The following is a 14,010-nucleotide window of genomic DNA, read 5'->3' as shown; positions in this document are numbered from 1 at the left end:
ATATTTATGGAATTGCATAGCTAAATGTGTATGACAGAACCGTCACTCTCTAGTTTAAATGAAATTTGAAGATTTAGTTTAACTTAGTAGGCTACTTAAAGGCTAACATCTTATTGGAGACTGAAAGCATATGGACTCTATAATTCATTACTCAGAAATATTAAACATCAACTAGGTCACCAAAAGCAAATTCCTGTGATAAATGATACTTTTATTAACAGTGGATTTTTCACTCAAAACAAATTATTAAACGGATAGTTCCGGCCCTGGATGCTGATTGGCCAATAACTTGTTCCAGCAGATGTAATGGCTTTGACCTGTTAATACACAGCTGTTATTTTTTTGTTGCATAGCAGTTTTCTGTTATGTCTGCTTACGGAAGAATGGACATAATGAAGTTGCTTTAGTGAAAATTTTGGTTTTTAATAATTTTATTAAGTTAATGCATTAAGTGGCATTCTTAGACCATAAAAACTGCTAGGCCTATGCAACAAAAAGTGTTTTTAATTCTATTATGTGGTATCGTTTGTGACTATATTCACACACCTCTTACACCTTAATCTCTCAATTAAAATACTCAAATTACAGGCCAGGAATTTTGTGCATGGTTGAGTTTGTTGTTAGAAGTGAAAATTACATTAAACTGTTATTTTACTAAGCAAATCCATTCCTCCGCTTGAAGATAAAGTCCATGACATTACAAAACGAAATAACCATCTTCTATGGAAGCTGCATGTGCAGTGATGGGATGTTGTGGAATCTAACATGTGATATGGTGTATTTATCAGCACAGAATAGAAACATTTTATGATGTCTGGGACCTTTTACATTGGCTTATGTTTCTATATCTTATTCTCTTACGCTTTACGTTGGCTAATTTAATTACGGGGTCTTATGAGAATTACCTTATAATTATTATCTTATAAGGCAAAACTTCTGATGCCTTATTGCATATTTTCATGCATATATTTATCCAGTAGTTAATTAATTTCAAAATAGTACCAATTAACAGCTATTATTAGTTTATATAAATTTACATTTAAAAAAAAAAAAATCCTGAAAATTCTGTCCAAGCACCCATTAACTAATCAACTGTTAAGTCATAATGTTTATGTTGTTAAAAGTAGCAGCCTACTGTTTATTAATGTAATTACTTATACCACAAGCAGCTTCTTTTTTTGTGCCATTTTAAAATATGAACAATATAAAACTTATCAAAACACTACAAAGTTTGATGAAGAACTTAAAGGAAAACAAAGAATGCATTAAAGACAGATTAATTTGCTCTTTTGATCGAATGTTTGGGCGGCTCTTAAAAGAGCCTTTTTTGAAATCCGGTCCAGGTGAAATTTAACCGCCAAAGCCATACAGAGTACGGCCTTGACGCTTCAGAGCGTACACTACGTCCATAGCGGTCACAGTCTTGCGCTTAGCATGTTCGGTGTAGGTTACAGCATCGCGAATAACATTTTCAAGAAACACTTTTAGTACGCCTCGTGTCTCTTCATAGATCAGACCAGAAATACGCTTCACACCACCACGGCGCGCGAGACGGCGAATAGCTGGCTTTGTGATTCCTTGAATGTTGTCTCTCAGGACTTTGCGATGACGTTTTGCACCACCTTTCCCAAGCCCCTTGCCGCCTTTTCCACGACCTGACATGGTAGCGAACTGAAATGCCAAAGAACGCGAATGAAATGGGCGGGCATAGTGGGGCAGACTGACAAGTATCTTTAAAGCGGACCTTGTTGGAACCATGCTTGCAACAACGCCACTGCGGGCGGGGCTCGTGTAATAGTGCAAAACAAGAAGGGAAATGGGAAATCCTCTGTTGAGCTTCACTTTCTTTTCTTTTCTTTGATTACAGATCATGGAATGGTAGAAAATGTATAACAAATAAACACGTATCAAGTGCGCTATGCTTTATGTTCTGGTATTCGCGATATTTCAATAATTAAAATAAACCTCCGTATCTATTATCGTTGTAATATGTTGTTTGTTTCTCCAAATACTATAATTACACCCTTTTTGGGCCCTTATTTAGTACCGATTTATAATACATTAGCCTATATTTCAAACCATCAAACAATAACTGACTGGATTTTTACTGAATATGTAAATTTTAAACACCCCTGCCGACTGCTTTGATTGGTGCGAGACTTTCTTGGTTTCTATTGGTTATTCGCTGATGATGACGCGTGTGGTTTGTCCCTGGTTTGAATGCCCTTCCCAACCGGTTTGAACCGGTTTAACAAACAAAGAGGAAATACCTTCATCTGATTTTAATTAACAGACACAAACACTGATGTTTTATAAAAATGATTTTAATCATTTATTATATAGAGAGGTTTTCTCAATTAAAAATTAGCACAAAATACAATCAGCAGTGATTATTTATTTTGTTTTTCCTTATGCTCTACACAATTTTAAGCAGCAGCAGCACAATCAAATCTAAGCAAAAACACAAAGAGAAGATTTTACATGTCTTCCCAGTAGTGCTAAGTATAATTAGAAATACAAAGACCAATGGATGGAATTTCAGTGGACTTCTATTCGACTGAAGAAAGCCAATCAGTCAGAATGCAAATAAATATTTTTCAGACATTCAGCTTTGAGACATCAGCTTCCATCATACGCCAGTGGCTGAAAATGAGAGAAAGGAAAAATATCAAACACTTATTTGAATACTTTCTTAATGATTCATCTATGAATACAGAGAGGTTCGAACTAAGGCAAGAAAATTAATATTACTTTTGTCGCAATATTAACAAAACCATCATAAAATCCTTTGTCTCTTACCCTGTAAATTCCCTCATCATAGCCTGGCTCAGGACGCTGCCATATCTGATTGGACAAGATTTTCAAAACAACCAATACAAACGCTACAATGATGACTCCCAATGAATTTGCAGTTATTGCCTCTGGTGGTAATGCAGCATAAGACTCATTGGTGTTTGTTTTTCTGAGGAAAGAACCAATAGAAGAACGCATTTGCTATGGCATTACACTGAATCTATTCTGAGTTCTACATTTATGAATACGTCCTTTGTTATCCTCTTCTTTCTTCCTCATACCTCAAATCTTTAAACATACAGTCGATTACAGTATAATGATCAGATCTACCTAATCAAACCATTTAGTAGCCATTTATACATAGGTTCCTTTATGTCTTCACCTGCAATAGCTGACACATGTCACTTACAGTGCAAAAAAGAGCTTTTCGTTGATCCCTGAGATGCAAGATACAATGCTCAGTACCAAGATGATTGCTCCCATCCAAACATGAGTTGGCTTTATAAGAGCACGTGCAGCCATTGGGGTGCAAGGTAAGAGGAATGCGGTAAAACCCATGACCCACTGGGGAAAAAGAAAAGGGATTTTTTAAATTCCCGTAGGAAGATTCTTACATTTCATTTACTTCCTCCAGGAAGCTTGTTTCCGCCATGGAATAAAAATAAAAAAGGTAATTGCGACTTTTTTAGGGCTGTTAAAAGATTAATCACAATTAATCGCATCCAAAATAAAAGTTTGTGTTTACATAATATATGTGTGTGTACTGTGTTTAATTATTATGTATATATAAATACACACACATTCATCTATATATTTAAGAAATATTTGGATGTATATCCAAAATATACACATATATTTATATAATTTATATTATATAAAAATGCAAATATTTTTTATATATAAATATAAAAGATTTTTCTTAAATATATACATGAATGTATGTGTATATATATATATACACACAATTACACACAGTACACACACATATATTATGTAAACACAAACTTTTATTTTGGATGCGATTAATCTTTTGACAGCCCTAGACTTTTTATCTTTTTTTCTTGCAATTGCGAGTTTATAGCTCACAATTCTGAGAAAAAAGTCATAATTGTGAGATATAGACTTTTTATTATATTACTTTTTTTATTTTTTGTTTCATGGCAGAAACACGATTACATTGTCCTTCATATACATATGAAATATGTCCGTCTACATTATCTGTATCAAAATTGTTTGAGAGAAAATGAAGTTCATTATTTATCCACTAGTTATCTTTTTGTTTACAACAACAAACGAAGACGTACTACTACAGTGTACATGAACATTTTCAACACGATACACACCTGTGCAGTGAAAAGTGCAGTGGTACAAATCCCCACCCAGCTATGGAGGGAATAGAGGTTGGGTGTTTGGTTTTTGTTGTGGAAGTCGAACACTGCACAAAGCCCGATAACAGACAGAATGAGTGAAAGGAGTAGAAGCCCAGCGTGTAACAGCTTCCACGGGAGCTTATTGTGACCCCATGTCAGAGGAATACGGTACACCACGGCCGCTGGTTACAAGAGAAAAAGACATTAATGACTGTCAGAAAGTCAAACATTTTACCCTAAAACTAATAATCACGTCATTTCACAAAGAAATTAACACACCCAACTAAAACAACCACACACTTCTACCACATACAGCTGAAACTATTGCTTGTGCAATGTCACGTGTTATCATATTACAGCTACAGTAGCATAAAACAAAAGGCAAAATAATGCCCAACCAAACATACCATTCCCATAAAGAACCACCATTCCAGTGACCATGAAGACCGGGTGCCAGTTGAATTGCTTGGCTGAGCCGTCCCATGCAAATCCACCTCGGTAGGTGTAATTCCAGTGAGCTACTAAAACCACACAGACAATCCCCAGTATCAGGCACAGCAGATAGGTAACGTAAAATGCAACAATTCCTCTCATCCTGTGGGTGCTGCAGAGACAGAGAATGCACATGAACTTTACATACACATGAATGAATTAGATTTGAATTTAAATAACACCAATAAATGATGTATCTATTAAGAGGTGTTCACAAAGACATAAACAACATTAATATGCATTTCATAATATTTCAACTTGCCTTATAAAAACGCGATGTCTCAAACTCAAATAAATACAATGCAGTGATATTTAAAAAAACAAAACAATCAAGAAGTATACTTATAAAAGGCTGTTTTAGCAATGCTGCACATCTGAATGTACAGTACCTTTATCTGGTATCTCGCAAATATCAAACAACCTCGTGACTGGTTTTTGTTGATCTCAGTTCCTCTTTCCATAATTCCCCATCATGATTTTCGATTTCGTCTGCAGACCAGATGGCAAACAACAAACAATTGATGAGGAACAGCAAAAAGGGACAAACTAGCAATAGTAAGGATGAAATGGAAATTATGTCACTCACTCAAAACTATAAATACTACACAAATAGAGAACTTAACAAATAGAGAACTGCTCATACTTCTTATATTGATGCAATGAAATAATGAAACAAAAAAGTTTATTTCAAAAGTTATATTTCTGTCGCATTAATGGATTTACTTACGGACCTGTTTATACTTTTCTTTTGTAGTTTTACATTGTAGGTTGTGTCTAACAGGTCGTTTTTGGTTGTGACGTAATGCCAGAATAGGGACACTGGAAAACAGACGAAGTACCGCGCAAACGATTTTAAATAGTGCCTATTAAAACAACAGTATTGACTGTTAACGTAAGATAATATGATTTTATCAGATTTGATGCAAGAGAGGAAATAAGCGTATACAAACTTTAACGACCAAGCTCACGATGATTTTGGGAAACGCAGAACCAGTTTGATATGCTATTTCCTGTTTAACTGCAAGGGTGCATGGGAAGTGTAGTGAACACGACCTATTTCGCAATAAAATGCGATTAAACAAATTATTTGAATTATCTTTTAACATTTGATTATTAATCGACAAAAAACTTACATAAATAATGACGTAAGTAAAAAAAAAAAAAAAACAATTAAATTTAACGTAAAAGACGCTACTCTGTCTTTAAACAGAAATTAAACTCCAGTTGCAATTTCCATTTTTTACACTCTAAAGCTGATTTCACAAAACCATTACATAAGTTAGATAAGACAAATGTCCCCAAAATTATTATTTTTTCAAGTTATTTTATCAGAAGTTAAGCATTTTGCACACTAGCCTAGCCTACATCTTCAGAATGCACACAAAAGGCTCACATATATTGCATTAATACAAAGGATTCACACAACAAAGAATGACCGAGTTAAAGGTTTTTAACAAAAGAAAGAACTGATAAAAGCCTCTCAACCATTAACAGGAGTAAGGACAGCAGAACAGTCAATTGAAGTGTTGCCATTTAGGATAAAGTGTTTGTCTTTTGCACCGCTGTGGTTTAAATCTTGTTTACCAGAGGATCCTGCATCTCCAATCTGTATAATCCACTTTATTCACCATTTGTAAAGCCTAAAGATGAATTTTGGATGAAGGTGAAGGGTGAAAGGAAGGTTAATAAAGATGAAGGTTAAAATCTTTTTTGCAGTCTATGGTTAAAATCCATATTAGAGTTCAGGTGACCTCTGGTGGCGAGCAAGCTGAAATACAGTTTTATATACTAGTACTTGTAAGAAATGTATTTCAAGTAAGAGAAGTACTGTATGCGGGCACTATATTCAGAACCATAAAATTATTTAAAACGTTATTATAAAGTCATAATCATTAAGGGAAAAACAAATGTACAAATGAATAGCTTTTATTAATTCACAAAATAATTCTCATGACATATGGTAACATTATTCAAGATCATAATGCAAAACAATTTTGTCTACAAAATGGGGGAAAAAATGCAACCACAATAATAGTAGCACTACACATTTCTTAATATTATAAGTCTTAAATATCATTTTTTTCTCCAAATGTAACTAATGTCTGTAAACAAACAGCATAGCATTGGTCTTTTCTAAACATTTGCACATTACTGGCCAGCATAATAAATATTATGTCAGTGAAACACCTTCCATTTTGTAATAGTTGGGAAATAACACTACATAAGGTCAGCTATGCACAAAATAAAAATAAAAAGCATACCTTCAGTCACTCATCTTCATATTTAAAGTAACCATTACTAATAGCCTTTGTAACAATATTTTCTGCTGACAGCCTTTGGTCTAAATAGATTAATGCTTCAATAAGACTGTTGAAATCTGCCTTCAATCCCTCCTTTTCCATCCAGATTTTTAACAGTTCATAAACTCTGTCTTCTGGAATAAGAGGCTCTGTACTTTTGATTGCATTATCACTCAGTCCAATGAACCTGAAGAATCTGTTATGATAGTGGACATCCATTTCTTCAAAGAAATCAAACGTTTTCTTCAACGATTCCTCTCCTGGAAAGGTGAGACGAAGTGAAAACACTGCAGCATAAATACCGAATACTGATAGTGCAGTGGTTAAAGGTATAAACTATGCAAGAAAAAAAGGTATGACCCTACCGTTCAAAGGAACGAGTCTTCTTGATGACTCTCGTTCCTAAAAGAGATGGAAGAATTTCATTTCATGGTAATGGGACTCATTGACAATTACAATAGTGGTTACTGGGAGTACTGGTACATTAAACATTAAGTATACAAGTATAAAACAAATTTAATACGGTCTGTTACATACATTTAATCAGCTGCTGTGCCAGTCCAATGTTATTATTATTATCAACATTGCTTGTTTGTGGTGGTGGATTCCAAAATGCCACAATCGCTGTTCATGGTCTATGATACGGAAATGTCTGTCGCTAATGTGCTTTGGTCTGAATGCTGTGATGATGTGTCGGCTCACATTAAATTTTGTTGGTTTTATGTGTCATACGTTTTGCAACCCATAAAGCTGTTACCATATTCCGCTGAAATGCACTCACACCGATTGTGTGATGATGCAATTATTTGTACTTATTATTTGCATGGTTCACTACTGTAATGTAATGATGCTTTTTTGAACAAGACGACAACCAAAGCATGACAAAGCATTATTTATATGAGGCTTATTACAGATTAGGGCTGCACGATTTATCGCGATTAAATCACACACGTTTTGGCAAAGGCTGTGATTATTTTATGCGCAGCTTGTCAGAGCTGTACGGCTCTGATTAGTAGTAAATGCTTCTCCATCTGAAAGCCAGAGGGCGTTCTTGCGCAGAAACTCTAAATATACCCTGCCGCAGAAGAACATAACATGGTCATATCGCTGTATCTGAATAAACAGAAGATTGAAATGCTTTGATTGATTAAACATAACTAATAAACACACGACTGCCTTATTCTGTGTACGAAGCCACATCATCTCACAGAAGGATGCTCAACTGTCGTTATGAAGTGAGTTTGGAGTAAAAACATGTTATTAAATGTTGTCTTTCGTTGGAGAAGATGTTAATAAATGCTTCTCATGTCTGGAAAGATGTTTGACACGTGTTGCTTTTTCAAATGTACATTATAAGCGACTCAAACTCGCAGTGCTTAAAGATGGATTAGCATTTGGAGCCATAATTCATTGACAAGCTGCGCATAAAAAAAACACGTTTAAGTTCAATGTTATTTTTTGAATCTTACGAAAATCCTGCAGCCCTATTACAGATGTTTAAATAATTTAGTTTTAGTCAGTCAAACTTGTAACACACATGTTGGGTTTCCATGTTTTATGGGGACATTCCATAGACATAATGATTTTTGTATGGTACAAACTGTATATTTTGTCCTCTAACCCTACCCATACATAAACGTGTATATATATACACATGCATACACACACACACACACAGTCTGGATTTTCAGATCAAGATCGACGTATGTTATTCATTATTTAATGGAGTAACACCCATTTATCAAACCAGCACACAGATTGCTTTGGAGGTACAGGGAGGCGTCAGGTCTAAAAATGCTGAACAAAGGCAAAAGTTGTCTCCTTAAAACAAAAATTGTGAAAATATGGCAAAACATGAACTCATGTTAAATTTCATTTTAAGAAAGCCTGAAAATGAAAATATTACAAAGCATGGAAAACCTTTATCCTGAAAGCAAGCTATGACAATGCAGACACTACAGTGACTACTACTTTATCTTGTCTCCAAATGACCAACGGCAATGCATTTAGGCTTAGGAAACATTAAAAAGCAGAGAATTAAGCAGTTCAGATACTTATGAGAGTAGAAGTGGTGTTAAGTCAAATAAAGTGGCAACTCTCACCAAAGTGTGAGGCTGCCAGGTAATTGCAGAGCTTGGAGGCTGGTTAGTGTGGAGGGGCTGGAGGTTACTAGGCACAGCAGACATGGCCAGACTAGTTTGTGAAGAGTTGGCGGTGTTGGGGAGGCTGTCCCCTAGTCCCCTGTCTTTCTCCATCTCTGATAAAGCAGGTACATGTGTACCCACCGTATAGTTTTGCTCAAGAAATGGCTGCAGCTGAGAAGAGTCATCGATCTTGGAGTTCTGGGCATTCTGCCTCTCCTCTGTCACCTCCTCACTGTCACCCTGCAGGGCAAGAAAGATGTCGTCATGTGTAGAGTGTTCAATTCAGTGTTGAGTTATGTCAAAATACACAATTTTCTGTGGTTAAAGCTGAGAAATGTATTGGCTGATAAATGCATCGAACACATGTCTTATTGACCTACCATACAAATCTTAACCATTTCCCTTGGACTTCTTGATGTTACTGGAATTGAAAAAGATTTTGTATGATAAGCAAAAAGGAAACAATTAAGGAATATTGAAAGAACTCAGGACATATGTGTGACTTACCTGCTCTGTTACATGGTTTAGACTTTGTGCAGTAGACGATGCCCGCAATGCATACCAGCATTGCAAATAATGGCCCAATAATGAAAATCACTGTAGGACAAATGGGATGTAATCGCTATGAGAAACACTATGGAAACAAAGTCAATGTTGGACAGAATATATATAATATAATTTCCTTTACTTTAAACACAAATGCGTAAATACTATATTTGACCAGTTGTAATCAAGTACAGTATGTATACAGCTGAATAGATTGGGCTACAAAGTGAGAAAGTTTTTCTACTACCGGAGATGGAGCTTGTAGGAGGCCCTGTAGGGCTCTTTCTACAAACTGTGTTGGAAATGGGTGTACAGCCTTTTACAGTCTCTTCATCATCCTCGCATCTGCTTTCAACAAATGAAATGATCTTGAGCCCACTCAAACATGAAACTACTGTCATAAGTTACTCACCCTCATGTCGTTCCAAACCTGTAAGACTTCCATTCATCTTTGAAATACAAATTAAGATTTTTAATGAAACCATTAAAAGTCTATTTCACCAAAACTTTAAGACTTCAAAAGGGCATCATAACAGAAATCCTTGTGAATTGAGCAGTTTTTTCCAAGTGTTCTGAAGAGATACTTTATATGATGAACAGATTTAATCTAGGCTTTTATTCACATATAAACATTGATGAATGCACATTAATAGAGCACATCAAATATAGTAAATGGAAGCTCAAAGTGTTGCTTGTCGTATCAGAACCAATGAAGTTTGTTCTAGCACATTTTCATTATTGGGTGTGCTATCCAGTCATGTTAATCAGTTTGATTAACATGAGACTTCTTTGTCCAAAATCTAAGTTTCGATAACATTTTACATTAAGAACATACCTGCTGCATTTCTTGCACACCTCACATGCCTGGTCAGGTAAGCAAAATGACCCCTGTTTGCACTGGCACTTTGTGTTCTGGGTACTTGTGCATTTCTCTGTGGTTTCCTGATCTACAGAAGAAAATAAGGTGCACAAATAGCAGGCAATTTAAAATTAAATAATATATCTGAAGGAACTTTATCATGTGAACACAAAACTGATTTGGCTTGCATGACCTTAAAGGCTTATGTTACAAGTAAATAATAAAGATTTGGCAGTATGGTACAATATTTTTTTTTTCAAACACCAGAATTACCTATACGGCACTTGGTGCACGATAAACACTTCCACAGTCCATTGTCATGCTCAGTGTATGTGTCAAACTCGCACGGTTCACACACTCCTTTTTCTAAAGCATTGAGGCAAGCCTTTTTCACATAGGTTCCTGCAAAAGATGAGGTGGTGGAATGTAAGTGCACATACAGTTATTGTCTAACCAGAATAAAAAGATTTTATATATATATATAAAAAAAAAATTCTCATGTACCAGCAGGGCAGTTCAGGCAGCAGATGTTATCATGTCCATACTCCAGGCCGTCTTTGCAGGAAACATCCCTGCTTGATCTGTTCTTGATGGACCCTTGAGCCCAGGTCAGATCCAAGTGACTTTTAGCCGCTTGTATGATATTTAGCAACAACAAAATCTACACACAGAAGAAACAGTAAAAAGATGACATATGCTTCAATAAAGATTGACTTTGTGGTAAATAATTAAGGATAGCCTGGGATCAAGTGGTGTTGTATCTTATACTGACACCTATTGGTGTAAATTGTAGCGCATATTTAATTTTATGTCTCAGGACTCTTGAGTTTATATTGTTAGAAACTTAACTCTAAAGTTGAAGGTTTTGTTTTGGTTTTATAAAGGGGTTTTCTCTTGCCTAAAATAATAAAAATACTAAAATAAATACAATTATAAATTAAAATTTGGACAAATATATATATATATATATATATACACACACATACATACACACACACAATATATATTATATATATTATAATAATATATTATATATAGTATACACACTACCGTTCAAAAGTTTGGGATCGGTAAGAATTTTAATAATTTTAAAAGAAGTTTTGTCTGCTCACCAAGATTGCATTTATTATTATTACAATTTAAAATAACTGTTTTCTATTGGAATATAATATAAAATGTAATTTATTTCTGTGTTGGAAAAGCTGCATCATTACTCCAGTCTTCAGTGTCACATGATCCTTCAGAAATCATTCTAATATGCTGATTTGCTGCTCAAGAAACATTTATGATTATTTTCAATGTTGAAAACAGTGGTGTACTTTTTTTTCAGGATTCCTTGATGAATAGAACATTCAAAAGAACAGCATTTATCTGAAATACAAAGCTTTTGTAGCATTATACACTACCGTTCAAAAGTTTGGGGTCTGTAAGAATTTTTATTTTTATTTTTTTGAGAAGAATTTAAAGAAATTAATATTTTTTTCAGCAAGGATGCATTAAATCAATCAAAAGTGACAGTAAAGACATTTAAAATGTAACAACAGATTATATTTCAAATAAACGCTGTTGGTTTGAACTTTCTATTCATCAAAGAATCCTGAAAAAAAAGTATTGTACACAAATATTTTGTACATCTGTGCACAGTTTCTTGAGCAGCAAATCAGCATATTAAAATGATTTCTTAAGGATTATGTGACACTGAAGACTGGAGTGATGATGCTGAAAATTCAGCTTTGCCAACACAAGAATAAGTTACATTTTCAAATATTTTCAAATACAAAACAGTTATTTTAAATTGTAATAATATTTCACAATATTACTGATTTTACTGTATTTTTAATTAAATAAATGCAGCCTTGGTAAGCAGACAAAACTTCTTTATAAAACATTAAAAATGTTACCGATCCCATACTTTTGAACGGTAGTGTACACACACACACATATATATATATATATATATATATATATATATATATATATATATATATATATATATATATATATATATATATATACACATATATATATATATATATATATATATATATATATATATATATATATATATATATATATATATATATATATATATATATATATATATATATATATATATATATATATATAGATAGATAGTAGGGTTTTTTTTTTTTTTTTTTTAACAAGTTATTGTCATTCCACGTTAAAACAATCCAAAGGTGTATGAGGATCTGTATCTAGAGAGAGATCAAAAATCTCAAATCTTGATTCAGAGATTGCTTCCATGATTTCTAATTATTTATAAGTTTTTGTATTTTTTTTTTTTTTTTATTATTATTATTATGATTTTTATTATCTGTTGTGCCAGCTGGTTTATCGCCGCAGACCAGTCCAAACATGTCATAATTTACCGCGTCATGAAGCAAACTAAACTTTCAAAGTTTCTCTACAACGACATTCATATATACTGTATCTAAATTAAATAAATGTTAAATTCACTTACCAAGAAAATAATGTATCTCATAGTAGTCAAATCATTGTGTCACTTTCTCCGTATAAACTGAAAGAAGATTAGTCCCAACACCATCCTACTGATAGAGCAGCTCAAAGTATTTAGCTGTTGAAAACTTCCGGTCTTATATTATGCGCCTCTTTAAACCTTCAAACACGCTGGATGAGAGTTGACGAATCCTACTATGGCCGAGGCTTACCTTATGAATATTAATCAGATGTCTGGTGACGTTGCCAGTCACGTGATCTAATTATTTTCATGAACCAAGCCTTCGCTATAGTATGATTCATAAATTGCCGACACAACCTGGCTGGCACATAAATCGCCTACAAAATTACTACTTTATACCACATTTCAATATTTTATTTTAAATATTTGTATATATTTTCTTTTTACATCTTAAGAGTGAGTAAACCCAGTGAGCAAATCTCCAGAAACCACGTATCTAGATTCTTAGGACATCTGAACGCACACACAATCGTAACAATTATTATCAATTTCCGAAATGCAAGGTCATCTCTGTCAGTTTGGCGCTATCTAGCAGACAGTTGACTGCGACAGTGCGATACTATGACTGTTGAGCGACACTGCGTCCAACACAGGAAACTGACTGATACTCCAGCAGACTGCAGTGCACGGAGGAAGGTGGGACTTCTGTTTGTTTATTCATTTACCAAGTCTAAGGGGAATTTCATACTGCTACTTCAGAATGCAGACAAAGGTCACTCCTTTCACTTAAACACACTCAACCACCACATGATCCGTTCATTAGCTATATTAGATTACGCTGTGAATTTCAACAAAGTTTTAATTTTATTAGTGATTAGTTTTCCAGATAAACTACAATATTTGTATGGTCTGTTGTAAGGCTTTACTGTGGCTCACTGAAAGCATCTTTCTTCCCTTTTAACAAATCTATTCACTACATTGTCCTGTTGCTTCCTGAAAGCTGATTTAGTTTTCTTCCCTCTGTCTTTCTTCAGCCAGAGATGCCAGACAACCAATTACACCAACA

General features: G+C 34.3%; 3 protein-coding genes across 9 annotated transcripts; all 3 read right to left on the bottom strand.

The window, feature by feature from the left end:
* Positions 1-1,108: 1,108 nt before the first annotated feature.
* Positions 1,109-1,711, bottom strand: zgc:153409 (uncharacterized protein LOC767650 homolog). Its single transcript, XM_048187253.1, has one exon. It carries the CDS (start codon positions 1,660-1,662, stop codon positions 1,351-1,353), a length of 312 nt encoding a protein of 103 aa, XP_048043210.1. The 5' UTR covers positions 1,663-1,711; the 3' UTR covers positions 1,109-1,350.
* Positions 1,712-2,308: 597 nt separating this feature from the next.
* LOC125266506 (lysosomal membrane ascorbate-dependent ferrireductase CYB561A3) lies at positions 2,309-6,370 on the bottom strand. 6 transcript variants are annotated; one of them, XM_048187249.1, is made up of 8 exons: positions 5,606-5,714; positions 5,383-5,474; positions 5,045-5,144; positions 4,571-4,767; positions 4,137-4,345; positions 3,203-3,357; positions 2,800-2,962; positions 2,309-2,643 (listed from the first exon to the last, which is right to left on the bottom strand). In XM_048187249.1, exons 4-8 carry the CDS (start codon positions 4,755-4,757, stop codon positions 2,620-2,622), a joined length of 738 nt encoding a protein of 245 aa, XP_048043206.1. In that variant the 5' UTR covers positions 4,758-4,767; positions 5,045-5,144; positions 5,383-5,474; positions 5,606-5,714; the 3' UTR covers positions 2,309-2,619. The 6 variants fall into 6 exon arrangements, with proteins under 6 accessions (XP_048043206.1, XP_048043203.1, XP_048043202.1 ...); XM_048187246.1 differs by having other exon boundaries at positions 5,387-5,474; XM_048187245.1 differs by having other exon boundaries at positions 5,387-5,518; positions 5,606-5,681.
* Positions 6,371-6,565: 195 nt separating this feature from the next.
* hdr (hematopoietic death receptor) lies at positions 6,566-13,157 on the bottom strand. 2 transcript variants are annotated; one of them, XM_048187242.1, is made up of 10 exons: positions 12,987-13,157; positions 11,009-11,165; positions 10,778-10,906; positions 10,481-10,592; positions 9,893-9,990; positions 9,607-9,696; positions 9,480-9,520; positions 9,058-9,339; positions 7,321-7,357; positions 6,566-7,215 (listed from the first exon to the last, which is right to left on the bottom strand). In XM_048187242.1, exons 1-10 carry the CDS (start codon positions 13,005-13,007, stop codon positions 6,923-6,925), a joined length of 1,260 nt encoding a protein of 419 aa, XP_048043199.1. In that variant the 5' UTR covers positions 13,008-13,157; the 3' UTR covers positions 6,566-6,922. The 2 variants fall into 2 exon arrangements, with proteins under 2 accessions (XP_048043199.1, XP_048043201.1); XM_048187244.1 differs by having other exon boundaries at positions 9,241-9,339; positions 12,987-13,155.
* Between the last annotated feature and the right edge of the window lie 853 nt (positions 13,158-14,010).

The sequence above is a fragment of the Megalobrama amblycephala genome, linkage group LG4 (genome assembly GCF_018812025.1).
Source record: "Megalobrama amblycephala isolate DHTTF-2021 linkage group LG4, ASM1881202v1, whole genome shotgun sequence".
NCBI classification, from domain to species: Eukaryota; Metazoa; Chordata; class Actinopteri; order Cypriniformes; family Xenocyprididae; genus Megalobrama; species Megalobrama amblycephala.
This window is presented reverse-complemented; position numbering and strand designations above follow the sequence as displayed.

Excerpts from the sequence above, each read along its gene's own strand:
- zgc:153409 (XM_048187253.1), bottom strand. The coding sequence starts at position 1,662 with ATGTCAGGTCGTGGAAAAGGCGGCAAGGGGCTTGGGAAAGGTGGTGCA.
- LOC125266506 (XM_048187248.1), bottom strand. The coding sequence starts at position 4,757 with ATGAGAGGAATTGTTGCATTTTACGTTACCTATCTGCTGTGCCTGATA. Across the intron at positions 3,358-4,136 it reads CTGCACTTTTCACTGCACAG|TGGGTCATGGGTTTTACCGC; the intron begins GTGTGTATCGTG and ends CTTTTTCCCCAG. Across the intron at positions 2,963-3,202 it reads GAAAAGCTCTTTTTTGCACT|AAAAACAAACACCAATGAGT; the intron begins GTAAGTGACATG and ends TTCTTTCCTCAG.
- hdr (XM_048187242.1), bottom strand. The coding sequence starts at position 13,007 with ATGAGATACATTATTTTCTTG. Across the intron at positions 10,907-11,008 it reads CTGCCTGAACTGCCCTGCTG|GAACCTATGTGAAAAAGGCT; the intron begins GTACATGAGAAT and ends CATCTTTTGCAG. Across the intron at positions 10,593-10,777 it reads GTGCACCAAGTGCCGTATAG|ATCAGGAAACCACAGAGAAA; the intron begins GTAATTCTGGTG and ends TTTCTTCTGTAG.